General features: G+C 34.6%; 1 protein-coding gene across 1 annotated transcript in view; it reads right to left on the minus strand.

Annotated features, from left to right (window-relative positions):
- DNAH8 (dynein axonemal heavy chain 8) overlaps positions 1-27,200 on the minus strand; it is a 112,971-nt gene continuing 85,771 nt past the window's right edge. The window contains exons 72-91 of the mRNA XM_059467920.1: positions 26,742-26,897; positions 25,283-25,438; positions 24,113-24,295; positions 23,542-23,647; positions 22,460-22,712; positions 22,169-22,359; positions 21,674-21,795; positions 19,584-19,702; positions 18,094-18,296; positions 17,076-17,149; positions 14,640-14,792; positions 13,769-13,924; positions 11,652-11,768; positions 10,383-10,484; positions 9,847-10,007; positions 4,822-4,978; positions 4,155-4,307; positions 3,880-4,069; positions 820-941; positions 1-362 (exon numbers count right to left, since the gene is read on the minus strand). Of these exons, the coding sequence (XP_059323903.1) occupies positions 75-362; positions 820-941; positions 3,880-4,069; positions 4,155-4,307; positions 4,822-4,978; positions 9,847-10,007; positions 10,383-10,484; positions 11,652-11,768; positions 13,769-13,924; positions 14,640-14,792; positions 17,076-17,149; positions 18,094-18,296; positions 19,584-19,702; positions 21,674-21,795; positions 22,169-22,359; positions 22,460-22,712; positions 23,542-23,647; positions 24,113-24,295; positions 25,283-25,438; positions 26,742-26,897 (3,162 nt within the window). The 3' untranslated portion in view covers positions 1-74. The remainder of the gene's footprint in view (positions 363-819; positions 942-3,879; positions 4,070-4,154; positions 4,308-4,821; positions 4,979-9,846; positions 10,008-10,382; positions 10,485-11,651; positions 11,769-13,768; positions 13,925-14,639; positions 14,793-17,075; positions 17,150-18,093; positions 18,297-19,583; positions 19,703-21,673; positions 21,796-22,168; positions 22,360-22,459; positions 22,713-23,541; positions 23,648-24,112; positions 24,296-25,282; positions 25,439-26,741; positions 26,898-27,200) is intronic.

Below are 27,200 nucleotides of genomic sequence, written 5' to 3' on the forward strand. Positions count from 1 at the left end.
AGAGCAGTAGAAGAATTACACATTTAGTTTGTCACAGGCGCCACATACTCTTCTGCCATAGCAGGAAAAGCAGCTTACTTGATGTCACAGAGAAGAGCCACTCCTCTCAGAATCCAGTGGTCTGGAGACTTTGCTGTCTTTAAAAATACCTCTGTAATAAAGTTCAAATCTGTCCTCTTGGGCTTCTTGTAAAGAGGACAAACATAGAGCCTGGGATCCCTAGGTCTGGTTGAATCAACAGCAAACATATGGAGCACAGGCAGCTGGACAAAAAGAATCTTTGGTGAAGACTCAACAAGTATGCTTCTTCTTTTGTCCCAGCCTGCACCTTCCAAGAAGAGCCCATAGATATAAACTCCTTCCTGTGTGAAGAGTAAGCAGATACATCACAACACATAAAGCATAATTTTTTTAAACCATTAAAAAAAGTGTATGTTTTATAGTAAAAAAAATCTGACATTGAATCTCTTCAAACAATTTTATTTTAAATTATAATATAATCCTTTTTCAGAAGATAATGCTACTGAAATGGAGGGCAACAAAAATTCTTTAATAAAGTGCATATACTACAAAGTTTCATGTAAAGTTTACTATAAATTCCAAAAATTAACAGGTGGTACAATGAAAACAGTTCTTTTAACTAAATATTTTTCTTAATTAATATCTTCATACTTAGTGTTTGGCTTCTATGCTGAGCAAAAGCATTAAGGTGAAGACAGTTGTAACTTTTTCCTCTATCAATATAAAATGACTCAATGGTACATAATATAAGCTAAATACCAAAATTAATTCTGAAACATCTTTGCATGTCATACGTACAGAAGGAGGTGATATGATTTCTTCCTTGGTCAGCTTTAGCACATCATTATGTACTGCAACTTTATCCAAAGCCCAGTCTTTATGTGCTCGAGTCGCTTCTTGTTTCATTGCTGTCAGGAATCCTTGAGAAATTAAGCCAGACATTTAGTATTTATCTCACATTATAAAATAAAATCTTGCTCAGTTATTAGCATGATCCTGCACTGAACTTGCAGACAGATAATCAGAGTTGTATTGGAAATGGAGCATCCTGACTAATGATAGCAAACTTTGCTTTGGGACCAAAATAGGAACGAGTGACAAAAGTGGTATACTGTGCATTACACCAAGAAAAATATTTTTAAATGGCATGTACTTTTTTCTTCTATTAAATTTCTATTAAGAAATATTTGGTCAGGACGCTGACTAACAAATTATCATAAGGCAATTAACTACAGGATCCATGATAAAGGTGTCTTTCAAGAGAGAATTTCAAGGCAAACAAGTTATCCATTGTGCGAGCTGATGTTTATGTAAAGGCAACTTAGCTAAAAGAAGGGGATGTTTTAAATGAAAGAAGTAGAATAAATTTCATTGATGGAAAACAGAAAATATGTGTCTGAATATGATAATAAAACCACTATGTGGGTGTGAGGAATCTACTCAATGCAGTGCCTATGAGGAATGAAAAACGTGTGTTTTGTTAGGGGAAAAAAGGGTGTCAGATGGAAATTAAGGTGAAGGATGACATAACTGAGCAGCAAGTTAGGTGATTTTTTGAGTATTGTTTTGAACAGACTTTACAGAAATTTGAAATAGGAAAGGTTTGAGATGCAAAGGGCTGAATAGTTTAAGCACAGAGGACTGAGCAACAAAGAGGTTTGAATGTGTTACAAAGGAAAAAGCTACAAAACCAGAAACACCTGTACCAAACACCTGGTTGTTTCTTCAAGAGGAAGAAAGAGAAGTTAAAGAGAAGTGCATTCTTAATAGTGATTTTCCTGGTGAGCAGTATTACAAATATAGTCTGATCTTACAAATATACTCACCTCACCCCTACCCACAGTACATATTTTGCACTTAGCAAACCTCTCTCTAGCTGAAGGACTACGGTTGGGTTTTTTTAACACAGAGGTTGAAGCAATAATAAAGCTCAAGACCATCTGTGTCTCAGGTTGGTTGCCCGTTAGGCTAAATGTTTTAATTTGTCAAAAAAATGTGGTCCATTATCTTCTTTTACACCACTGTGAGTGCTGCTTTTGAATCATCAGAGATCAGTATGATTATTAGCTGTGCCACTTAGTATACAAATGATGTTTTGACTGGCATCCCAATACCATCTTTTAATAATAAATTGGATGTACTCCAGGCACCTCAGTTGTTTCTGAAAGTGACTCTAAACCAGACTTGGGTATTAGTAGTTTTTACAGTTCTGGCAGTAGGAAGGCCAGTAAGAACAGAAGCATCACAAAGCAAAGGTAACTCATATAACATTCAAGAATTTCAGAGGTTAGTTCTAATTAAAACAAAAACACTAAAAAAAAACCCCTCATACACACACAAGTTTCACACACAAGTTTCTTATGAGAATTTTGTATGTGTAGTTGTATAGGCTGAAGGAGATTATCTTAGGAACACACACCTTATACCTTTTTTATTCATGAAGATGGTTAAAATTTGTTTTACCTCCTCTTTCCTCTAAATGGTAAAAATATCAAACTATAACAGAGAATGATAATGTTTACTTGTACTTCACAGCATATCTTTGATGGATTTGAAGAAATTGTTCATTAAATAACCTGTGAAATGGATACATACGTTTTGATGATTCTTTGTGAAAGACAAAGAACTGCTATAAATTGTGGTACTATTGCACATTCATAGCCCACGTTGGAAGAGACATGGGAAGTTCACCTGGTCCAACCTTTCATAGGAAAGGGAAGATGAGGTTATCTAGCACCGTCCAATTACATCTTGAAAACCTCCAGAAGTGGGGACTCTACCACGTCTCTGAAGAGGTTGTTCCAGTGAGTGATTGCTCTTACTGTACTGTAAAAAGTCATTTTGTCGCTACTGTAACATCTTGCTCTAGATTAAAGCTCTTCCATACTCACAACTTACAGTTTGGAATGAGTTAAACAGCTTCAAACCAGAAGAAAAGTATTTTCTTTAAAAGCTGTATCATTATTATTAAGTATACTTTAGAAGTTGTATAATATCATGCTACAATATGTCAGCAAGATTAAGTGTTTTATTTATTAACCACATGTTTTCCTTCTTGTAATATAAAAACTGTGGCTTTGGGTCAGACTAAAAGATCAGAGAACCATAGAATCACTTAGAATGTTTGGGTTGAAAGAGACCTTAAAAAATCATCAAGTTCCAACTCATCTGCCATGGTCAGGGTCACATACACAAAAAAAAAAAAAAAAGAATTCCACTAGACCAAGTCCAATCCAACCTGGTCTTAGACACTGCCAGGAATAGGGCACCCACACTTCCTTTGTCAATCTGTTCCAATGCCTTAAGCCCTCACAGTAAAAAATTCTTTATAGTATCAGTTCTAAACCTACCCGTTTTCAGTTTAAATCTGTCCTCCCTTGTCCTATCACTAAATGCATTTGTGAAAAGTCCCTCTCCAGCTCTCTTGTAGCCCCCTCTAGGTACTGGGAGGTGCTATAAAAGTCACCCCCAGAGCCTTTTCCCCCTGGCTGAATGGCCCCAACTCTCTCTTCCTGCCTTCATAAGAGAGGTGCTCCAGCCCTCTGATTGTGTCCATGGCCCTTTGCTTCAGTCGCTCCAGCAGGTTCACATCCTTTCTGTGAGGGCCCCAGAGCTGGATGCAGCACTCCAGGTGGGCTCTCCCCAGAGCAGAGCAGAGCAGAGCAGAGGGGCAGAACCACCTCCCTTGCCTTGCTGGCCACGCTCCATTCAGCAGCCTACGCTAAGGTTGGCTTTCTGGCCTGTAAGTGCACATTGAACCCATTTTCCATCTTGGCTCCTGTGACACATGCTGGCAGCATAACCATTGAAATACTACTATTCAATACATTACTACTCAAGTCTTTGAAGTAGCCTTACCTTGCGGATTAAAGAATCCAGTTATCCAAAACACCTTTGGTCTTCCTTGAAATATCCAATTAGATAATTGAGTATTTCTCTCCAAAAGGTCAGTAAACCAGAAGCCAAGTGTGGAGGACTCCCAAGATACTCTTTTCCATACTTGAGGGATTCGAGCATCATACATGTTATCAAGTGCATCTCTTAAATTCTGAAAGAATTAAACAATATTCAAAGTAAATAAATCAATATTTTAAAGCATAGTATTCCATATGTAGTGGAAGCACTTTACTTGCCTCACTCATAACAATAGTTCCATCTATGGCTAGTTTCAGATCATTCAAACTGGTGCGGACAACTGTGATCACCCTCTGCATGCGGTCAATTTCTTGACGAAGAAAAATATTCATCGAGTTTAGTACTCCCATTTTAACTAAACGAGCCTTTACCTAAATTATAAAAGCACAGAAGAAATTTAGTTAAGTCTAAATCACTGAAATGCCATTTTAGTATGCAACATTTTAGCTACCCGTGTGTTCAGAAAAGTAAATATTAGATTTGTGTATTATTCAACTAACACTTATCTCCTTACAACTGCTGTAGTTTTTACTTTTTGTCTGATACTACCCAATTACACATGATTTTGCTAGAACAGGACTTCACCCAGAAGGCCCAGGAGACTGCTATCACAAAATGTCAAGACTGACTTTTTTCTGTTTTCCCAAGTAGCTTTGCAAATCCGAGCGTAGTCTCCCCAGCATATCTCCATGGCCAATTGTTAGATGTCTTGATTTTAGATAAAAAAACTTCATACTAATTCATGCTGGTAGCAATAAGGGTGTTGGTTCCTTGACTCTGCTACTATTTATATGATCTTTTGTACAATTCGGCATTTCTTTTTTGGAATGTGTAGTGGGAAAACTCAACAGAGAGAACAGTAGGACATGACTAAGGTCAGCTTGCCTCATGAGGTACGTAATCTGGAGGAAGTTTCTCTAGCATGTCTTCAGCCAAACGATAAACAACTGATTCACGAGTTTCTCCAGATCCTCCAGCACTTTCTTTAGGCTGAATGTTGGTAATAGTATCCAGAACATCAGCTGATGTATTTCTCTGGTATCTGAGAGGATGAGGAACATGCTATGAATTACATAGAATTTTTTAATGGTTAATGATAATTTTGTAGAACACACAAAAAACAGTGTGCTATGAAGTCAAATCAAAACTCGCACAAAATTGGTTTCCTTCGCATCCTGCACCAACCATAACACACTGCATAATACACTGATCATGAAGGTTTGGTTTACCAAAGTTTTAAAGAATATAAACTTCCCTCTTCCCTGTTACACATTTGCTGTGTGCCTAATTCAGGGATAAGAAGGAGGTCTACAAGCTGAGATTGTGAGGGGCAGAAAAACCTACGATACCAGGGATTCTGAGGAAAGAGCATATTCCTGATTAATGTCTTCTAAAGAGCTATTTGTTGAGAAGAAACAATAAAAGTTTTGTAACAAGGAAGAATATTTGCCTCATTTAATTACGTCTTAAAAGTGTAATGCAGAAACAGGAAAAGGTGGAGGTATAACTCTGAAAGCTGCCCCTTTGATAATTAGTAAATCCATTCTGCTTTCAGATGTTTCAGGATTAATGACAAGGGCTGCTAGATTTACAGCACTGCAGGTAAAAAACTTCTATTCCATAGTGAAGCATGGGCAGTGCTAATGCAAATTAATGTTCTGAGTCAATACAAAAATGTAAATTAAATTTGTGTGGCATTGGATAATGAAAGATGGTAGACCACATCAGTCCTTCAACAGAATAATTACAGGAGTATTTTTGTTGGAGTGCTATCCAGTGGCATAGAGCTATGAGAGGAAATAAGAAAGAAAGCCTGAAGTACTGAAGTGTCAGCAGTGCCTACTTTTACCTTACGGAATCAGCTACACGAGGAACAGACATCAATGAGTGATGCAGGACATACATTTACACTGATTCAAAGCATAGATTTGCATGTCAGCATTACTTTTCAACTTTCCTATGATACCCATCTCCTTCTATTACTTTGTCATACATAATTATATAAGACATGAAACCAAGGATAGAATGTGTGAACTAAAGCACCTAAAGATGCTTTGGATACAGTGTCACAATACCAGAGAAGCTAGATACTAAAGTACTTCAGAAAAAAAAAAAAAAGTGTGAATGCAATTATAAAGACTATAAATCAGAAAAATGGAAGAAATACTACTGGGATTTTGCTTCTCTGAGGATATAATTTCTGCTTCTAAAGGTAGGAATGGTGGGGGCTTTCAAGGATTTTCATAACCCTTTACTTTAGACTCAAAACTCTCAAGCTTTTTTTCAATTTATGGCCCCATTAAAAGAATGAAAGATTTATTCAAGATCACATATGAGCAGAAAAGATAAAAATTCTCTTGGACTCATGGCTTTACTGGTAATTTGGATGACATACTGGTGGTTGTAACCTTTCCTTTTTGTCTTGCTGATTTAACAAGTAGTGATTAGAGATATGTGAACCTTCCTCTTCATACTGTAAGCACCATTCTTCCAATTCTGCTGTCAGACTATTTTATATAGAAGGTATGGGTTCCCTGATTATTACATCAATTAAATTATAATAAATTACAGAATTTTAAAAATGGTCTTTCTAAATCTAAAAAAAAAAAAAAGGAATAGAAACTGTTTTAAAAAGAAGGCAGTATGCAAGCTTTGGGTATTACAGTGACCTGAGGAGGTTGCTGGGGTGAGAGAAGGATGAGAATCTTGTTTCTTGATCAGAAGGGTAGATTTATTGATATATGATATATAATACATTATAACTATACTAATAAGAATAAGGAGAGAAGTTGCAGAGCCTGCTAAGCCAAGAATAGAATAGAATAGAATCTAAAAACAAGAGAGTTCTCTGTCCCTGTGTTCCAGAGAGCTTGCCCTGTGATTGGCCCTTAATTGTACACATGGAACATGAACCAATCACAGGTGCATCCTATTGCATTTCACAGCAGCTGATAATCATTGTTTACATTCTCTTTCTGGGGCCTGAGCTTCCCAGAAGATGCACAAATCCCAAAGAAAGGATTACTATGAAAAAATGTCTGCGACATTTGGGGAAAAGGAGAGAATGGCTTTTGAGAAACAGCATCAAAGGAATGGAATCAAGGTGATACTGATTGATGATATTCCTTTCTTAAATGACACAAGCTAGGAACCTTCTGAAGAGGAGAACTTACATGAATCTTGCATAAATAATAATTACTCTTTGAACAAGACTTTTTTGTAAATAAAAATAGAAAAGACAAAAATATGTATCTTGGTCTTTACATAATTAAAAGTAATTTTCCACTGCAGAAGTGAGGTTAAAATACCAAGAAAGAATTTCATTTACATACCACTGGGACATATTCAACATAAAAACCACTCTGGAACAAAATTTTTCTGGGCTTTGGAAAGCCTCACTTTACTTTAGATTGCAAATAAAATGAAGTATAGATGCAAACAATAACAATAAAAAGATGGCAGAAGTCCGTAGAGGAAGTACCATGTTCCTGAGAACAGAATCAGTTGCATGTGATGGGTTGACCCTCATCACATGTAGATATTTATGTGTAGATGTCTCCATAACAGCTCTTTGTCTCGATTGCTCTATTCAGCTCATGTATTTTAGATGTCTGCTTTGTGATGAGAGAAATTGCACTTTACAAGGATTTATTTTTCTCTATTACTGTTAAGCAAGTCTAGAGTAACCAGAAAGGAAGATACAGCAACATTAAATGAATCTCATTTATAGTGTCAGTGTTGCTTAAAGTATGTAAGATAAAGCGCTCAATACATATTTATATTCTTTTTCCCCAAAACAGTATTGTAAAGTGGATTGTGTCATAAGATGAAAAAAGAAAATTAATTTTCTGTGGATTCTAGGCTCCAAAAAACATTATTAAGAGTATTCTCTCAAGAATTTGGACGTAACATACTATTATTATTTGATAGCTGGAATATGTGCCATCAGGGATTTCACTGGAAGTGAAAACTAAGAAAAAATGCACGTGACAGAACCATTGCCTCAGCTTTTCCTAGAAGACAGCAATATCTATTGCAGCATGGTGTTCAAAACCCTACATTCATCAGCCTGCAATAGCTTAACAAAAATCCAGCTACATTTAAGGCTTTAGAAGGGAACCAGTTGGGAAGGGGTTTTGGCAGAAGATTGTCAGAATATTCCTTTCCTGCTCAGGTACCTGTTAACTATGTGGCTTTGCAGAACCTATGATTCATACAGCAAGTTAAAATCATTCTCAATGACTTCAGGTGTTAATCCTAAATGGAAGCATTGAAATTCATTGAAGCCTTACAATTGTAACCAACAGACTGAGCTTTTGGCTGAAATGTAAAACTGCCTCGGTAAATTAGTGAGAGATAAGATTTTTCTTGTCCTCAGTAATAGTAACATGGAGAGGTCTTAGCTCTCTCAGGGTTTCAATCCTAGCAGTTAGCTTTGTGCATACTCTGAGATGACTTGGTAAGATATTATAAGGAGAATTTGAATAGAATTTTATACCCTATGGGATGTTAATCCATTTGGTCTGTGCGTCAAAGATGAAATTCAGACACAGCAGCTGTGCATTGTTGCTTATAACATGACCATGATAAGACATGAAAAAAAGCATTAAGCCATTGTACATTTTTCCCAAACTCTAAAGAAATACCTACAAGGCAAAATCTACAGGAGAAGAAAAGGGGCTAAAGTAACAGGAATATGTGGAGGTACCAAGTGGAGGAAAAACTGAGAACTAAAGAGAAATCAGAGAGCTGTTCCTACTCACTAAAGCTCCTCCAAGAGTATTAGTCTCAAATTTCCTCCTATAAATTAGCTCTCCTACAAGCCTAATTTTGGATCTACAGCATGTCTCTCTTCAAGACTTTGTTTAGCTCTCTGTTAAATCTTGGCTCGTCTTTCTTCTTTAATCATTTCTGTAGGGAGGTCTTGCAAGTATCAGGGAATGACTTGAAACAGAATCTACTCTCAGATTCTTTTCTTCACAAGCATATTTTAAGAGTGGTATGTGCTAGTAGGAGTTGACAGTAAGACTGTGTACTCTTCTCACAGCGCACCCAGAATACAGGCCTCTTGACATGGCACCAGCCTCTCAACTTTGATGCTGAAAAATTGTGGGAAATTACTGTTTCATCCAAAAATATTAGATGATGTTAGGTTTTCACAGCAGCTCTGCATTTCAATATTTAAAGGTAGAAAAATAGCTACATGAAGAAAAAATGAATGTGGAAGGTGGACATACTGCATATGAAAATGCAGTATTTCATGGAAGAATTATTAAGAACTTCAGTGAAAAAAATATGATGATGTTCATATCCTTTCCCAGGGCATATAATATTACAGGGAAATAAAGGGCAAGCTGTTACACAGATTGTTTGGACTGGAAGAGTGAATTCAGTCAAAGATAAAATTTAAAGTGGAGCTAGTACTTGGTGAAGTTGAAAAGCCTCTTTTAAATAATGGAAATGGCCAGACCAACTGCAAAATAAGTTTGTAGTTGCATCCAAAAGGCATGGTTGTAAATCAAATGACAATCCAGAGAATCATATAACAATTGTGCACAGAAAAATAAACTGCTTGAAACAGAAGCCAATGCTAGAAACTTTCTCTAGTTGAACTGTATAGATCAACCGATCACGTGTTCATATTAAAGTTTCATAATGTTTTCAATTAAAAAAAGTAAAATCATGAGGAGTAAGTAATAAGAGTGCTTTAAATGGACATGTAAAACATAGCTGAAGATACTGCATTTATAACAATGTACATACACAGGAAGTGTTCCACTTCAACAGTGAAATTCACATGAATCCTAGATTTCCAATGCAAAATATACTTTACCTAAACACTTGATAGGAATTTGTTCCCAAATACTAAAAGAATCATTCTCCATTTTCAATATGTTGAGACCTACTTACGTAATATCAGCATTGGGATGGAGACCAAACACCTCTGGGGTGTCCATAGCAGGAAGTAACTGGATGTATTCAAAGTACTGTTCCAGAGTTTTGCATACTGGAATTTTATAGCCAGTATAAAAGCAGAAAGCACTGTCAAACATACTTTCACTAAACCATACCTGTGAAAAATCCATGGGGAAAAAAGAAAGACAGCAATTATTTTGCTACTTAGGGGGCTTTTAAACCTCACTTTTACTCTTGGAGGATTAGGGTTCTTGTTTCAGCTACTGCATCTAATTTTACTTTAAGACAACTGTAAATCGTTAATAATTATGTCTACTAAGTTTGACTCCAGCTGAGTCTTTTTAAGCTTCTGCTCCTCACCAAAGAGGAACCAAAGGGAAGATCCTCACTGCCAAAGAATGATGTTTTGAAAAATTTGATTTACTTTGAAAACTGGTGAAATGCATATTCAGCAGAAAGAAGACCTTCTGCTTTCTGTATTACGGCTACCAATAAACATGACAAATAACCGTATTTCTGAGATCTCCTACCCTTGCAAAGCAATTGAGAAGACGTTTGTCATAGTCATCTGTGACTCGGCCTCCATACTGTACTTCTCCAATCATGTAGCGTACTGTGTTCCATGATATCCCCTGGATGCAAGTAAAGTACATGAAAGACTATAGTTATTATATGTAAGAAGAAGATTTTAATTTAAATACAATCTAAAACTCATTCTGAAACGTAAACTGAAAACATTATATATAACAATAGGTTATTTCTAATGTATTTACTGAGCTCAACCCTTCTGTAATTTTATAGAAGGGTTGGGCTTGATCCTGCTACTATAAATCCAGAATCACAGGATCATTTACATTGGAAAAGACCTTTAAGATCACTGCATCCAATCTTTGACCAAACACCAATTTAGACCATGGCACTAAGAGCCATGTCCAGTTGTTTCTTCAACACCTAAAGGCACAGTTATTCCACAGCCTTCTTGGGCTGTCCATTCCAATGCTTGACAACCCTTTCCACTAAGAAAATCCTCCTGATGTTCACCCTAAATCTCCCCTGGCACAGCTTGAGGCTATGTCCTCTTGTCCTGGCACTGGTTGCCTGGGAGAAGAGGCCAATCCCCACCTGGCTACACCCGCCTTTCAGGGAGGTGTAGAGAGTGACAAGGTCACCCCAAGCCTCCTTTCTCCAGGCTAAACACTCCAGGTTCCTCAGCCACTCCTCATATACCTTGATCTCTAGAAGTAAAATCTCATTATATAATATATATATATATATATATATTATATATATATATATTTCATTATTACTTGTTTGACCTAAAATCACTCACAGCTGCTATTGCCTCTCTTCTTACCCCACATTCCATCCTCCCTACACCACCCCTTCTTCCTATTTCTCATTTTTCTCTTGTGGCTGAGTGGTGCTTCATAAGGAATGGCTATTCCCTGCTAAGCAGTAGAAGATCTAATGGCAGCTGTAGAGAGCTTTGATTTGCTCTATCAAACTCGGTAAATATTTTAGCTCCCTTTCCAAAACAGATAACATACAGACTTGTTAAATTTGGATACAGTGAAAAAGAAAAACAAATTTTAATGTTCTTAACAAATAGGTATTTTTACATGCATGACAGCACATAAAATATTTCAGCTTGATTTTCTTGCAGAGAACCTCAACCTTTGATCATTAGAAGTGGCACTAAATGAATAGCAATGAGTAAATTATGATAAACATGAGGAAAAAACAATTTCTGCTGCCATTCAAAGCATTAAAATGTACTATATAAAGATTTTAGCATTCACCTTCTTGATGTCAATTTTTTTTAGGTGATTAATTATAAACTGAATGCTGGCTGTAAAGTCTGCCGAGTTAAATTCATAGGGAATATTCCAACCCAAAGGTCCAAACTTGCGTCGCTCCTTAGGAAAAAATTAAAACCAAATATATTTATGAAACAACTTATAATTTTCTTTCCTTAATAAATTTCAGTAACAATACCAGTGGAGTAAAGAATTGAACTGGAGAAGAAATGTAGCCTAGGAAATAGCTGTATGCCTCAAACATATCAATAATACAGTTAAGTTATTCCATAAGGGACAAATATTTATAGAAAAAGCAACAAAATAATGTATTAATAACTTTAGTAATCAATTTGAAAGTCTCAAGTTTACAATGCCACACTTCTGTGTGGATAATGAGATTTTTATATTAAACAATTAATTAATTTAGCATGGTACAGTTTTTCTCTTCTTTTTACATATACTATCAACTAATGATATTTAAAATTTTCAAGTTCCTATATTTATGCTCAGTTTTCCAAAGAGTTTTATACTGCCACTTCTGTCTTATTGTTTCAATATGTTTTTCTTAAAGAACATTTTTTCAAAATTCAAAACTTTATGTTAAGGTTGCCACCATTACATTATTGAAATATACTATTGCCCACCTACTTGGAAATTAACAGAAAAATATTCAACTACGAAAGTAAAGAATAAATATTCTGTAGCCCAAACCCTTTCAATATCTAGCACTATTAGATTTTTCACAAGTATATTAAAGTCATCTCAGTTAATTTGCTCAATGACTTTTTATCAGAATGTAGAACAAATTAATCCAAGAATTTATGAATAGTGCTGACATTTATCAAATTAATAAATTAAAATTTAAAATTATCTAAGTAATACCATATTTATCAGATTTTATATTACTAGCTCACTAATCACTGACAGTCTTTGACACCTGAAGTAACATTTAGGCACCCTAGCTACAATATTTAAAAAGAACTAGAATGAAAAAAAACCCTCCACCTTTCATTTTTCAATGAGAGTGTTGGGAACCATCATCTGCTTATAAGCAGATGAGACAGCATTAACCAATAATACCATGCAGAAAAGTGTAATGATTTCCTGCAAAGTTTTTTGAATTACATCTTAAGCTATATTTATCATCATGATCTTGTCACCAAAGGATATTAAGACCTGGTCACTTTAAAGGCAGGACAATGTAAATATTGCTTGTTGGTTGGCAATTCATAAAATTTCTTAATAGATGAATAGCTGTAATAGTTTTTAAAAATACTGATGGGTTGAATAAGCATAGATCTTCTAGTTCCACAAGAACAGTATAATCCTGAGGCAGTACACAGAACAACTTTTTCATGGTTTAAAAAGGGTAGAAGAAGGAAAATAATGCAGAATGCTGTAACAGTGAACATCAAAAATTGTCCTTCTCTCACCGGCTGCCTACACCAAAAAATACAAGATGCTTAGTAGAACCTAAGGTTTAAACAGTGTTTTGTAACTATTTTGAGATCCTTGGTGAAAAGGAGGCACATTCAGAGAGCTCAGAATATTAGTCTTTATTGTGATCTCAAAACTTATTTCTCTTTAAAGTACAATGTATAGATGTCTTTGTTCTCACACTGGAATTAATGTAGAAAAAACATTGGCACAGATGTTACAAAAATTTTATTTGATTTTAGCCATCTAGAAAATAGCTACTCTAAGTTAGGCATCTGGATTGCCTTTAAAATCAATGGAGAGAATGATATATCTCTAGAAAAATATTCACTCTTAGAGAAAGACAGCTGTGTCAGATAAGCTGGTTTTCTGTTTCAGCATGCTTATCTATTTCTATTGACTACAGAGAGAATTTTTTCCCATATACCCAATGACTAACTTTCGATCAGCTGAAGTTAGATGAGAAAAAAAACTTTCTAAATGCCCATTATATGAGAATTGTTTAAAAGCCATTAAAAAAAAAAGATATAATAATGAGCCTTGAAATACAGATTACAGCCGTTAAAGCTTTAGTCCTGCAGTATGATGCTGCAATAAATATCAGAATGTGTTTTTTCAGGAAACTCTATTAGAATGACTCCATATATTACACCACTATTTGCAAACCTTTTAAGAAATACCTGAACAGTAGAATGCAGGAAAGCGACAGTGTAAAGCAAAGGTTTCCACATAGGCAGGTTGCTAACGTTTAACAGATCTTGACTAATTCCAGAAAATGTTCTTTTCAGTCCAGCACGTATACCTTGTGGAGGTTCATTTGTGAACTTTATAGCAATCTGTCACAAGAAAAAGAAATCGGATTTGTTTACTGAAACAAAAATAGCAACATATGAAAATGCCACAACTACTAGTTATAAATAAAATGCAAATAACTGAAGCCTTGTAGAAATGAAGTTGATATGTACTTAAACTGCATAAAAGGAGTACAGAGAATCATAGAATAGTTTAAGTTGGAAAGGACCTTTTAAAGGCCATCCAATCCAACCCCCTGAAGATCAGTGACATCTTCAAACAGATAGCATTGCTCAGAGTCCTGTTCAACTTGACCTTGAATATTTCCAGGGATGGAGTACCCAATACCTTTCTGGGTGCCACCTGCCTCAGTGCCTCACCACCCTCATTGTAAAAAACTTATATCTTTTTATAAATAAAACCTTCTTCAGTTTAAAACCAGAATCCCTCGACCTGTTGCAACACAGCATACTAAAATGTCTGTCCTCATCTTTCCTATGGACCCCTTCAAGTACTGCAAGGCTACAAACAGGTCTTTCCAAACACTTCTCTTCTGCAGTCATAGTAGATTAGGCACAAAGATTTTGAACATAGACCTTTAATTTCTCTTGGGTAAAACCATCACCAACATTGACATATTTACATTGTAACAAAAGTCCATTTTTTCCTTGGGTTTTTCCCCTCCATTTTTTTACTGCCATTTACATAATTAATGTGAATAATTTTCATTAAGTACCTGAATTAAATATTTGAACAAACCTGTAGCAGTGTAATTGGGAATTTAAGATGTTGTTCAGTAGTTATCCAAACTCGGAATGTGTCATTCTGGATCTCAGCAGTAAGAAGTGTCTCCAGTAGTTCTTCCATGAACTCCAGTCCAAGGTGACAATTCTGAAGTAACACCCAGCCTCCCTAAACAAGGATATCAACTATTACTATATAATATTAAGAACAAGTTATTTATAATGCTAAAGCCAGCTGTCTATATAAGAATAAAATTTGGTTTTCCATCTAATTTTTTCAAAATTCTGTTCTGTTCCTAAATATATATTCTCTTTCATTATTATAGGATATTGGCACAGATAAAGCAAATAGGATAAGTTAGTGCAAAAGTTATTTCCACATTCTCTTTTTCTCAATGAAAATAACATAACCAGGCTCAATATTGTAAGTAAAGAATCAGTGCTATCTAGTGGCAAAAAGAGGTTCCTGTACTCTCCCAGAAAAACATCAGTGATAAGCAATCCTCTTCTCAGATCCAAAAGAACATGGGTGGAAAAGTAACAGCTGAAATTTAAGGAATACGTATTTTTAAAAACTGATTTGTTAATAACATAATCTAAATAAGTGCAAAAAGGTGGTAATAAGACTCTAAAAGTTTTTAACTTCAATTAGTTTATCTGCAATAAAGGCATTTGCATGAAATTCAAGCTCCACTTATTTTGATCTTATTCATCTCTCAAACTGAGCATGAAAGCTCTAGTTAGATTATTGTCTCTCTAAACTTTTGTTTATGAATTTAAATCCTATCAGCATTTTTAGCATCACTTTAGAAGCCTGATGAATTAGAAGCCTGATATTAAAATGGGACATTATTTAATCAGTTCTAAACAGTGATGGACAGTGGATTTCATTACAGCTTGTAATTTCATTTTAGCAATTTTGTTTTAGGTCATTTAAGAAACATCAGTAACTGTTGGTGAAAAAATATAATTGACATATTTGTGGTGAATTGATGGATATTAAAAAAAAATTAAATGAAGGTGGTTTTTTTCCTTCTTTTATGGGGATCAACTTTTCTGAGGGAGATCTTTAATCAATTTTGTACATTTCCAAATGAATCAAACAGAGTTTTTGACAATTATCTTCCTGTAACACAGCACAGCAGTTTTAATCATATTATGTACTCTTGGCCAGAGGTGCCAAAGAGGTATTTGTCTTCATATTCACTAATTCTGTTTAGTAGTTTCAAATCTGATGTTCACATTTTTCTCCCTTCAGCACCAAGGCATGTAGCTCAGAAATTGTTACTGGTAGCTCTACTGGAGTGCTGTTTTGAGTGTCCTTGTGCTTCAATTTAAGGGCAAAAGAGAGGAAGGGATGCTCCAGTTTTCACCATTGCAATGAACTGGGAGTTTACAGTGGCCATTCTAGACATACAAAGAAAGAAATATCAGATGTATGTGTGCACTTATAAATTTTCATTTGCTATAAAGAGATGTCTTTTTTCTCTTTTTCCAAATTGGTGTACATCTATATGCCAATACTCATGTTCTGCTCTCTATTACTGGAGATATTCTACCCCTCCAAAGTACAGGTATATGACTGTAATATATATATACATATATATAATATATGTATATATAAAATACATCCCATATTTTGAGCTTGCAGGCAACTATGGCTGTATGTCTTCATTTGAAAGACTGTCCACAGCTCCTTGAAGTGTCCAGCTTAGTGCAAAGAAGGTATCCCCTTTGCACTAAAACTTTTCTATTGTATTTGAAGTTTCAATTACTATCTCTCTGTAGCTGCTACTTAGGTTTTTCATGGTTTTGCTGTTGGGAAATATCATCCGCCATAATAACATCTAAAGAAAAATTCTTATATATTGTTTAGAAATTCTTAGACATGCTTATGACTCAAAGCCAAAAGATCGACAATTAAAGAAACAAAGAAGATACACCAAGTGCTGGCGAGTAAGTGGTCCTGTCACTAGCAGTGTTGTAAGAAAAATGTGAAACAGTATTAGAAGCAAGCACATCCTTCTGTATCTACAACTTTAAGCTACATGTGCACTCACTGTTTCATTCAGTAGAAGCTATGCAACATCCAGGTATCTCTTATATGGGAGGGGAAAAAATGAAAAAAATTTCCAATAAAGAGGTGGGATCTGGACAGGACCAGGCCCCAATGTCCTTCTACCCTTTGTCAAGAGTGTAGTGATGAGTAAGGAATGTGCTGCTTTTGGGAAGCTGCTCAGTAGCACTGCTGGCACAGGCTTTGACTTGGACTCCACTGTCACATATATATGCCACAGAGAAATGTTTTTAAACTCAGGCATTCAAAAAGACATGGTCACCCGGAGATATGCTTGACAGTAAGATGAAAATGCAAAATATTATAGACTGGATGCTAAAGGGGTGTAAAAGAATACCAAAACCATCAGCTTATGTTGCAATGTTTTTCCCCCACCTGTTCCATTGACGCCTCTACGAGTTTGCGTGCATGAACCTCTTGTCCTTGGCCCATTGAGATGGTCCTACATTCTATAACATATTTGACAATATAAGATTAATGAACCTACATTATTGATAAAAAGTAAGAATTTCAATTCAGCCCAACAACAAGTGATATAAATACAGCACAATTAAATAAATTAAATGCAAAAATATATAAATATGAAAGCATATGAAAGCCCTTCACCATCATATTATGCTAATAATATATAGCATTTTCTAAACATTGACATTGTATACATTGTATACATTTTCTAAACTTTGACATTTTGTATAACAACATTGAAATACACATAGAGAATATACTTACAGAAGTTAAAGACTGTGACTAATGTTGACTGTGAATGTAAATTTGTGCCAAATTTTAACAACACCAGAGCATTTGAAATACAAACAGAGATTTATCTCAAAGTGTACATAAACACAATGCAAAGATGTAAAACTGAATTTATGAACACACTAATGTGACTAATGTCAGGAATATACAGGATCTAATCTCAACTCAGTTTGTATCCACACTTTTTCAAAACTTCCATATAATGTAGAATTAAAGTCCAGAATATACAAATGTAGCTCTTGTAGCTATTTTTTGTTACAAAGTAATATTCAAAGCAGATTACTGATTTTTCAGGTACCTGTAGTTAAGAGTTAAAACAAGAAAATATCATTGTCACAGTAACAGAATTTTAAAAGAATAATTAATTGCTTTACAAGATAGGGATTTAAAAAGTTATCATCACCAGGAAGGATGATAACAATTTATTAAAAAAAGACTTGAATTACTGTCCAACTTCACACAGAATGTTCTTAGCATAATGTCTTCTATTTAAAACATTATTTTATCTCTAAGATGGTATTTCAGGAACAAAGAGCAAGAGAACTCAAGAAATACTTCTCAGGAAAAAACATCTCTGAAATTGCTTACACTGCCCATCTGTGTCTTAACATATGACAATGAATAATTACTTTCATACCCAAATGAAGCTTCCGAGACAAGGAATTAATCTGATCAGTTGGGTCTGATCCCATGGACAAGAAACAGATGAGAGGTGTTCGCATGTCACTTTCTTCCCAAGTATTTCTTAAATTCAAAATAACTGGCTCTGTATATTTCTCATGCAAGGAACTTGCAATATATTTCCTCGCCTGGGAAAGTGTTCGGTCTGGACACCAAGATCTAGAAAATAAAATACATACAAAGATATAAATTCACTGCCTCTTCCTCCAAGATCAGGCTCAAATTAGAAATTTTATTTTTATCAATTAGAGGGATTTTTTAAAATCATGATATATATGTATACATACACACACATTCATGTATATATGTTTCTAGGTTTGTCTTTACAGACATAATAACAGGCAGAGCTGATGGTCTTCCCTCTATTTATGATACTTTCCTGTTGCTTACAATTTTGCCTTACCTATTTGCATTGGAATTTTCTCTTCTAGGTACCTTCATTAGTTTGGGACGTTCTTCATTTTAAACAGAACTTTTGTATTTGAGAACACAAAGAGGAAAATGTTAAGATTTTTTTTTTGCCCTTTAGTAAAACTCTGCCAACGATTTATTTGGTTGTTTAGCCCTTTAGGGTACAAATTCAATTCTTCTGCACTGGATTGTATTTGTGCTGGTGATGAGTGTTTTTCCCATGGGAAAACAAACTACTTTTGGATAAAATATATTACTTTGACAATCTTCAGGTTTTGAAGATTATTTAAATGCTTCAGACTTGGATGGTCCCCTCCCTCTTAGGGTGTAGAGCATTAAACAATATGGTATTTCCATCAGATTCCAGCCTTTTTTATGGCACAGGTTGAATCTGCTCCAAAGACAAATCACAATCTAGTAAATAATATTGTTGGGGTATTTCATTAGTATCTCTGATTTATTTCTTACAGCACTTGGGAAGTATAAAATGAATGGAATAAGATATGATCTCATGCATAAGGCAGCTGAATGCTTCTTTGGGGAAATCCATTTTATCCCAAGATCTTAGAGATCTTATATGATGCAAAAAATCTAATTTATAGGACACCTTTCACACAGGGTTTTGAATACTTATTTTGGATTTTCACCATCTCTCTATTTTTTTATTTTATATTTTAATGCTTGTTTAAAGGTATTTAAAATGGTTAATTTTAAATGAAATTTAATTTTAGAAAATTGAAAACTATCTGGAATATTCAACATTTTCATGGGCTTCTCAAGGAAGGCTGCATTATGCAATCCAGTTTGCATTTCTCCTGACATAAAAGCAAAGCTATAAAAAATATTTTCTATAAATATCTTTAGATGGCAGAGAATAGCTCTGAAGTAATTGAATAAAAACATATTTCATGTGAGTGAATTGCTATTTAATGTCACCCAGAGATAACTGAAATTACACTGTTATGATAAGAGCAAACTGATAGGTTGAGATGTGTTGCAACTGTGTTATTCCCCAAAATTTCTGAAGATGCTCACCTGATGAGTAAAAGCTTGCGAAAAGTGTCAAGCGAATCACTGTATCCATTAGGGATAATTTCTTCCTCAGGGGCATCTTTATCAAACCAGTGTTTCCATTGCTTATCATGGTGAGCTATCTAAATTTATTGCATTAACACACAAATAGACATATTTCAGTTGCAGTAAAATCCCCTTGCAAATGTAGCTTTTAATGAGAGGCCATTATTATATTAGGATATATCACAAGTATCATTGCCTATAGCATTTAAGACATATGCCATGAGAATTGCTATTAAAATACTACAAATAATATTAATTCAATTGCTGCAATCAGTGTTAAGATGCAGACTCTCAAGCCAGTTATTTATGCATTCCCTTCCCAAACACATGCATCTACTTTAAGAAAAATCAGTGATTAGCAGGAGGATTCCACACTACAGGAGGAACACACTGTGATTGATTAATTTATTCCTTTTGGTCACAAAATATGAAGAGGACCAGAAAAATCTGTCCCAGTACTGTTTATCCAGCCAATGAATCACAAATTAAAAGTAGCAGATTCTGGCAAGCTTTTGGCTCGAGAAAGAATAAACCTGACCACAAATATGATCACAATAAAGGCACCTCTTAGAACCCCTGACCTAATGGGACAAGGAGTACTGGTGGGCAGAACATAGTGAAATTGCAACTGAGCCTTCAATGCAGTGACTGAGGAGGGTCAGCTACTGCAATATTCTCAGACCACTGGAAAAAGAACAAGAAATGTACTGACAAAGGTTTAAAACAAAAGATGTCTATGTTAAATTAGGCCTCTGGGACTTATTTTTTTTAGAGGGGATAAACAAATTTAAACTAGCATGAGAAAAAGAAAAGCACAGGAGACCTCTTGAGAACGGGGCATACCATTCTCAGTCCTTTTTTGGTCACTTTAAATAACTTTTTTTCATCTAAATGAATAATGATACAGTTGTATTTTATATGATTAATCGAATATAACAGTACTTCTAATGGATAAAAATAAATATTAAAAAGATGTTTTCATAATATTTGGGTTTTTAACTGATATCCTAGTTGTCACCCTTCTATATTCCATTTTTATCTATGACTGAAATAATTTTAATTGCCCCTTTTTAACTTTGCAACTACCTGGCAAAGGTAAGACAGTGATAAAAAATTTATTTAAAAAGGAGAGCTTTTGTGGTAACATAGTCACGAAGTATTTCAGAGTCTAAAATTTTGTTTGCACACATTCTAGAAAAGCCCTGGTGAAAGGACTTTTATAGAAATGGGATTCTGGTGGCCTGACAACCCAGAGTGAACAACCTAACTAAAGCTTCTCCAACTTTCTCCAAACTTAATATTCTGATAACTCAAGAAACCAAAAACTGGAAGAACTGCACTGGTATGTTTCCAACTCTTGCCTTCATGCAGGGTTTAGAAACAGCCAGGACCACTTGCAGGTAGCCATTTAGTGAAAACGTCTGCTACCCTCCAGGGCCATCACAAAATGGGCTTGGCCAATGCTATAACAGCAAGGAGAACTCGCTGTCCTGGCTATCAGCCTGATTAACAAGGAGCACTTAGATGCAAGAAATGCTTAGGGAATGGTTTAACTGCACTAAAAAAGAAAAATAAATTAACCAAATTGAACATGTCACAAGCTTATGTGCATGTAAGTTCATGCATACCTACGTAAAACATGGCATTTGTAGCCATCTCATCATATAAAAATGTTACCCTTGGAACAGAAATCAGTATGTAAAAACAAGCAGCAAACTTTCAAAAATACACCAGAATCAAGACAGACAACATTGTAACTTAAAACCTAACACTCAGATTAATTTTATGAGCCTTTCTGATACCTCTACCTTTTTATCCTATCTCTCTTTTATTGACTTCCTCTTTCCTTTGCTCCTGTTCCTTCTCTCCTTTTTCTGTCTCAATTACTATGATACCAAATACCCTAGAGATAAATAAACATACCACCATTCCTGCTTCCTAATTGTCTCTATTCTGTTATTCTGTATTTTTGTGGAAACAAAACACAAATAAATTTTATGATGACAAAACTGGTTATTAACATTAAAAAGATAATTAGAAGATATCACCTGGTTCAAAATTTGTTCAAATTGTGGAAGTTTGTTCAATTCCACTAGATTTAGCCATATCATATCAAGAATCCAGCGGCTTGGTTTGGGTGGGCAAGCCTGTAGATCCAAAGCTGCACCTCCTGTGGATAAAAACACTGAATGAAATGTACTTTCTGATAAAATATGTGATATTCCAGGGGTCAAGATATAATTGACATTTCTTTTTAATTTATATATTTTGACCTAAGTAATTTTCTCCAGGATACTAACTGTACTCTTGTGTACTTAGCATTTATTTTATAGCAAAGGATAACTTAGCATTATTAATGGCCTTTTCACAGGGAAGTTTACTATTGGGTGCCCTCTAAGACTTCCCTTTGCCATGCTGAACAAGCCCAGTTCCCACAGAAATGTTGATAGAAACCATGTAGACAAAGAAATAAGATTTTGAAATGGCATAAAAGTTAAAAAAGTTGAATTAGCTCTATACATAAAACAATTTTTAAAACTTACCTCTAATGAGAGTTTGGAACTCTCTGTTTTCCACATGTCCTCTCTCAATATCAATTTTTAAAGCCAGGAGGAGGGTAAAGAGGAATTTGTGGTTTTCATACAGGCCTCTAACAGAATATGAGTGAATTTCAAAAGTAAGATATTCAATAATATTTGAGATTCTTTTCTGAGGCACAGGAGACTTCTTGGACCTAAATCATGAAAACAAAGCACAAAGAAGCCTCATGAAAAAGAGCAAATACATTGGAAAGGCAAACATCTGAATAATAGAAAAAATCTGTGTCTTCCTACCTGGCTATAGATTGATCAAACAGCTTCAAGAACTGAGCCAGTGAAGTTTGATACATATTGTTGACCATGCTCATTGCTGTAAGAAGGAAATAAAGGATGCTTCCACGTGTAGCAACAGGTCGATATTCCTCCTGAGCCGTGTTAATCTTCACTTCAGTTTCTGCTGCCACAGACAGCTTGACAGCTATCTCAGCAGCTGTTTGCTTCGTTGTTTGCAGGACACCAATTAAAGATTCATCATCCACTAGTGAACCTGAAAAGTAAAATACTGGGTGTTCAGGATATGATTGTAACAATATTTTCACTCCAAATCTATATATAAAACAAAAGGCCAAATTACAGGAATTATTGATTTTAAAAAATGAAACTATTTACTGAATTACAGAAAGCTTTTAAAATAGAGACCAGACAGGATATGTAATACTAAAAATTATTTTTACATGCAACATATTTGATCAAATTAATTCCAAATATGTTAAGTGTATTTATATCAACAGCTTTGCAACACCTAGTAGAGAAGTTTCCTATCTTATGCACACAGTCTACATAGTCAACAAATGATTTAAATTATTTTGAAGTCTATTCATTGTCACTCTCAAAGTTAAAAAGACTTATGGTCCCAAGGGAAATGATCATTCAACAATATGCATGAATCTCCAGCAGTTTCTCACAGATTTTCTGTTACCAGATTCTTTTTCCACTAGAGATAGTGAGGGGTCATGTTCAGGCTCATAATGTACTGCAGAGGAGTTTCAAAGCAATTTTAAGCCAGGCCATTCCAATTTATATTTCCATTAAAGGATTAAAGGTTTGCCCATGGTCAGATACCTGATCTCATCTGAGGGGCAGAAAGTTCTCAAAAATATTGAGGTATTTCAAAAAACCTGTTTAGGTGCTAAGCTCAGGTGTCCTGAGTTGCATATAGTGGCATGTTATAGCACCAAATCCCTCACAGTCCCCATACTCCTGCCATTGTACATTCTCTTACTGAATCTTAGATGGATAAACCAAAATTTGTAAGGAAAAGACCTAGTGTGAATTAGTTTTATCTGCCTAATCTGATTAATATTTTGATACATAACCTTTGGTTGCACTTAGTTTGTAAAGAAGATTGTCTTCCAGTTCCTTCATCTTCCTCTTATTAGAAGTTACATCTTCCATGAGTTTAATTCGTTCTGCCTCTAGTTCCTGTTATTGAAAAAAAAGAAAATGGCATGACATTTTATGGGTTCCAACTTTTATGAGAGATACTTAAAATTTAGTTTCTGATTTTTCAAGTGAATGATTTGTGATTGAAGATAGAGCTGAAGAATTGGATCCAGTCATGGAATGTGCATTTTACTTTTCTTGGTATCTAAAAGATGTTTTTAATAACAATTTTTTTTAAGCAGTGTTTATTCAGTATCTTGTGATTTATCTTATCAATGTTAAATTCAGGTAATTAATTGTTTGTGTTGTACTAACAGTCATATATATATATTAAGAGCCTCCCAATTAATTTTTGATATTTGGAAATGTCTATACTGAATCTGAATATAATTTTAGAAAATAGCTAATATCATTTTTTTCCATTTGAACATTTTTATTTTCTACATACCAAAACCAATTAAATGAAAAAAAAATCACTATGATTTATTTGTAATGTTAACTTACCTGTTTTTCAGTGAGTATTACTCTTCTCAGTAACTGATTCTCAAGTCCTTTCATTGTAACAGTAAAATCAATAATTGATGTTTTTGCATTAATTTCAGGTGTGAAAGAAGGATTAGGTAGCTTTGTAGTAATGAACAGTCGAAATGTATTCATAACATCTACTTCCTTATCACCAACTTTCACCTGTGGGTCAAGTTAAAAGAGTATTAAACAGAGGAAAATGAGCTTTATTAAACTCAGTAATATTGAGCAGAAAAAAAATTACACTATTTGAAGTGCCAAAAAGAGGAAATTTATTTCACAATTTTGATTTGTTATGAAAATAAAAGTCAATGACCAAATGTATAAGTTACAGTATGTTATAAAAGTAGCATTTCCCTCCAGTTAAATATAGGGATCATTTCCACTGTGGATTATGATTAACAGTTTCAGAACCATTTGGTTTCTAAGCACACCTCAAATGAAGAGGTAATAGAAACTGCTGACCTTTGTAGAAGTCATCATTCTCTTATGTCCAAGGTAAAAGGAATTATGTGATCCAACAATGGAACAGAAATTACTGGACATAAATTTTATCTTTATTAAGACTAAGCAGGTTTCAAAGAATATTTCCAAACAAAGTAAAAATTCATTCAAAGTATTCAAAATATTTTTATAGAGTTAAGATATTCTGAAACAGCAGTTTAACTCAACAGCTGCATGTGCACAAGGAAATCTGATCACTGCATATTGTAGTATGAATCATGGAATTGTTGGTGTTGGAAAGATCATCTGCCATGAGACAGTGGGGGGCAAATGAGGCTCCAACTTTTGAGTCTCCAAGATGTCTTCAAATACCTGGCTTATAAAGGAGTAGGACCAAACCACTTCCTTAAGCATATCTGCACTGCTTGGAAATTAGTAGAAAGAATTTTAAGCATTCAATCAGATAAGTTTACAATTGGTTCCAGTTTGGAAACTTCAGTAATAACCCTGGCAGTTAAACTCATAGTTTAGACTTGCCAACTTACTACACAGCTGAGGCTCTGTCTGTTATATTTTATTAGTGCAGTTTGATTCTTTACAAGTCTCCACTAAATACAGAGTTTACCTAGGTGTTTATAATAACAATAAAATAACATTTGTCACAAGGCTAGCTACTTTTTCATTTTCTTTTGTTTGATTACTAACCTTAAAAGCAGATCCAGATTTTATGAAATTTTTTTCTAATATATTATCAAGGACTGGATCCAATTCTTCCTCTATATCTTCAATCAGGAGCGATCGTCCCAGTGAAAGACTGTCTTCAAGGTGTTGCCGGAAGTACTTGTCATTCAGAGTTGTTACCTCAAAAAGCAAATTATAAATTTGTTGTAAGGACAAAGCATTTCTTCACAGTCTTACATGAAAACCACAGACCTAACCATGGAAATTTTTTTCAGTGTTTTTGTTAGTTGCATTTTAAAGAAGGTGCTATAAATGTTGACCATGTAGAAATTTATGCAGAAATACTTCTGTGTGTACGGTGAAAAGTACCATAAAAACGTGAATTAAAAGGTTGGCTGTAACTGAATCCTCAGGACTTCATTATGAGAGTAATAATGTACTAAATCAAACTGATACAGCTCATGGCATATTAAAGATGTTATGTATATTTTAGAAATCAGAGACACCTAGCCTTTAATTTTCTATTCTATGTCCTAGAAGGTCTAGATTTTCTAATTTTAGCTTTGAAGTGCTGAGAAATTCTTTCTAGAAATCTGAACTCAGTCTAAAACACTGCTACAATATTATGAATTCAGATTGATATTTCATGAAATGGGATTCACACTATATGAAATTATTAAAAAGCATGCATAAAATAGTAAGCTACATAATTAACTAATTCTAAACCCTCCAAAATTTATTGATATTCAGGACGTATGAGTTTTCTCAGCATTCAGGCTAAGGGTTTTAAAATGCAGTTTCTTTTTGCCATGTCACATCATTTGGGAAAAAATAATTTGTGATGCAAATAGTGACACATGAACATCTTTGTATTATATTTCATTAGCAGGCTTTTTAGCATATTGGCTTAACTTCTAAAAGAGCTATGAAGACTGCAGTAATGTTAGGATAAGCAAATTTTTCATGGGTATGGCTTCAGCTGGATTTCCTCAACTTCCTTTTGTAGTGACCACCTTATTATGAATATCCTCTCAGGTCCTAAATTATGAGCTGTAACACTTGAGGCACTTTGCCTACATTTTCAGAGCTGTAACTTATCCTGCCTTTATCTGTAATCTTACTAACAGTCGCTCAATTTGCTCTCATTTAATAATTTCATATTATACTCTTTTGTTTTTAATTATCACCTCTTTGTCCTCTTTTGTGTTAGGTCCATACCTACCCGTCTTGAACAAAATACTTTTACACTTTTTTGCTAGAACTCGTACAATTTGGATAGTCTTTTCCAAGCCCTTGAGTGGGATTTACAGCTGTTCTCAAGTTCCCTGCTGATGCATCTCAAGATGCATCTACATAATTGTCAGTCTCCATACATGTTAAACTTATCTCAGATCACATTGACTCAAATGCAACCTCCTTCTGAAATAATAATGTTTGAAGGAGCATAATAGAGCACACACCCTTCCTTTAAGGCACTGTTTACCTGTAATTCATTATCCTGTTCTTTATTTATCACCCATGCTTTTCCTTGAGTTTGTGGGTCTACTAAAAGTGGGTATCTTGATGCCTTAGTGACAATAATACCATTCTGAATTGAGAGGTGATCTCCAGGCAGTCCTTGAAGGTTCCACTCACTAATCTAAAGAAAAAAGATTTAAATAAAAGAAAAAAAAAAGGAGAGATGAAGAAAAAGCAGTAGTTTGAAATAAATTATCACAGGAATTTTTCTTCAATTAAAATTTTTCTAAGAAGTAACAGGGACATCAAAGGGAATGCATATCTGAACCTGCTGAAGAAGTATTAATGCAAGTATAAAAATATTTCCAGAATTTTATTCTTATGGATTTTTTAAACTATATAGAATCAAAAAAAGTATATTTTAATGTCTAAGAATGTTAAAAGACAGCTTGACAGACAAATTAAGCATTGGGATAAATTAAGC

The sequence above is a fragment of the Ammospiza nelsoni genome, chromosome 3 (genome assembly GCF_027579445.1).
Source record: "Ammospiza nelsoni isolate bAmmNel1 chromosome 3, bAmmNel1.pri, whole genome shotgun sequence".
Classification (NCBI taxonomy): Eukaryota; Metazoa; Chordata; class Aves; order Passeriformes; family Passerellidae; genus Ammospiza; species Ammospiza nelsoni.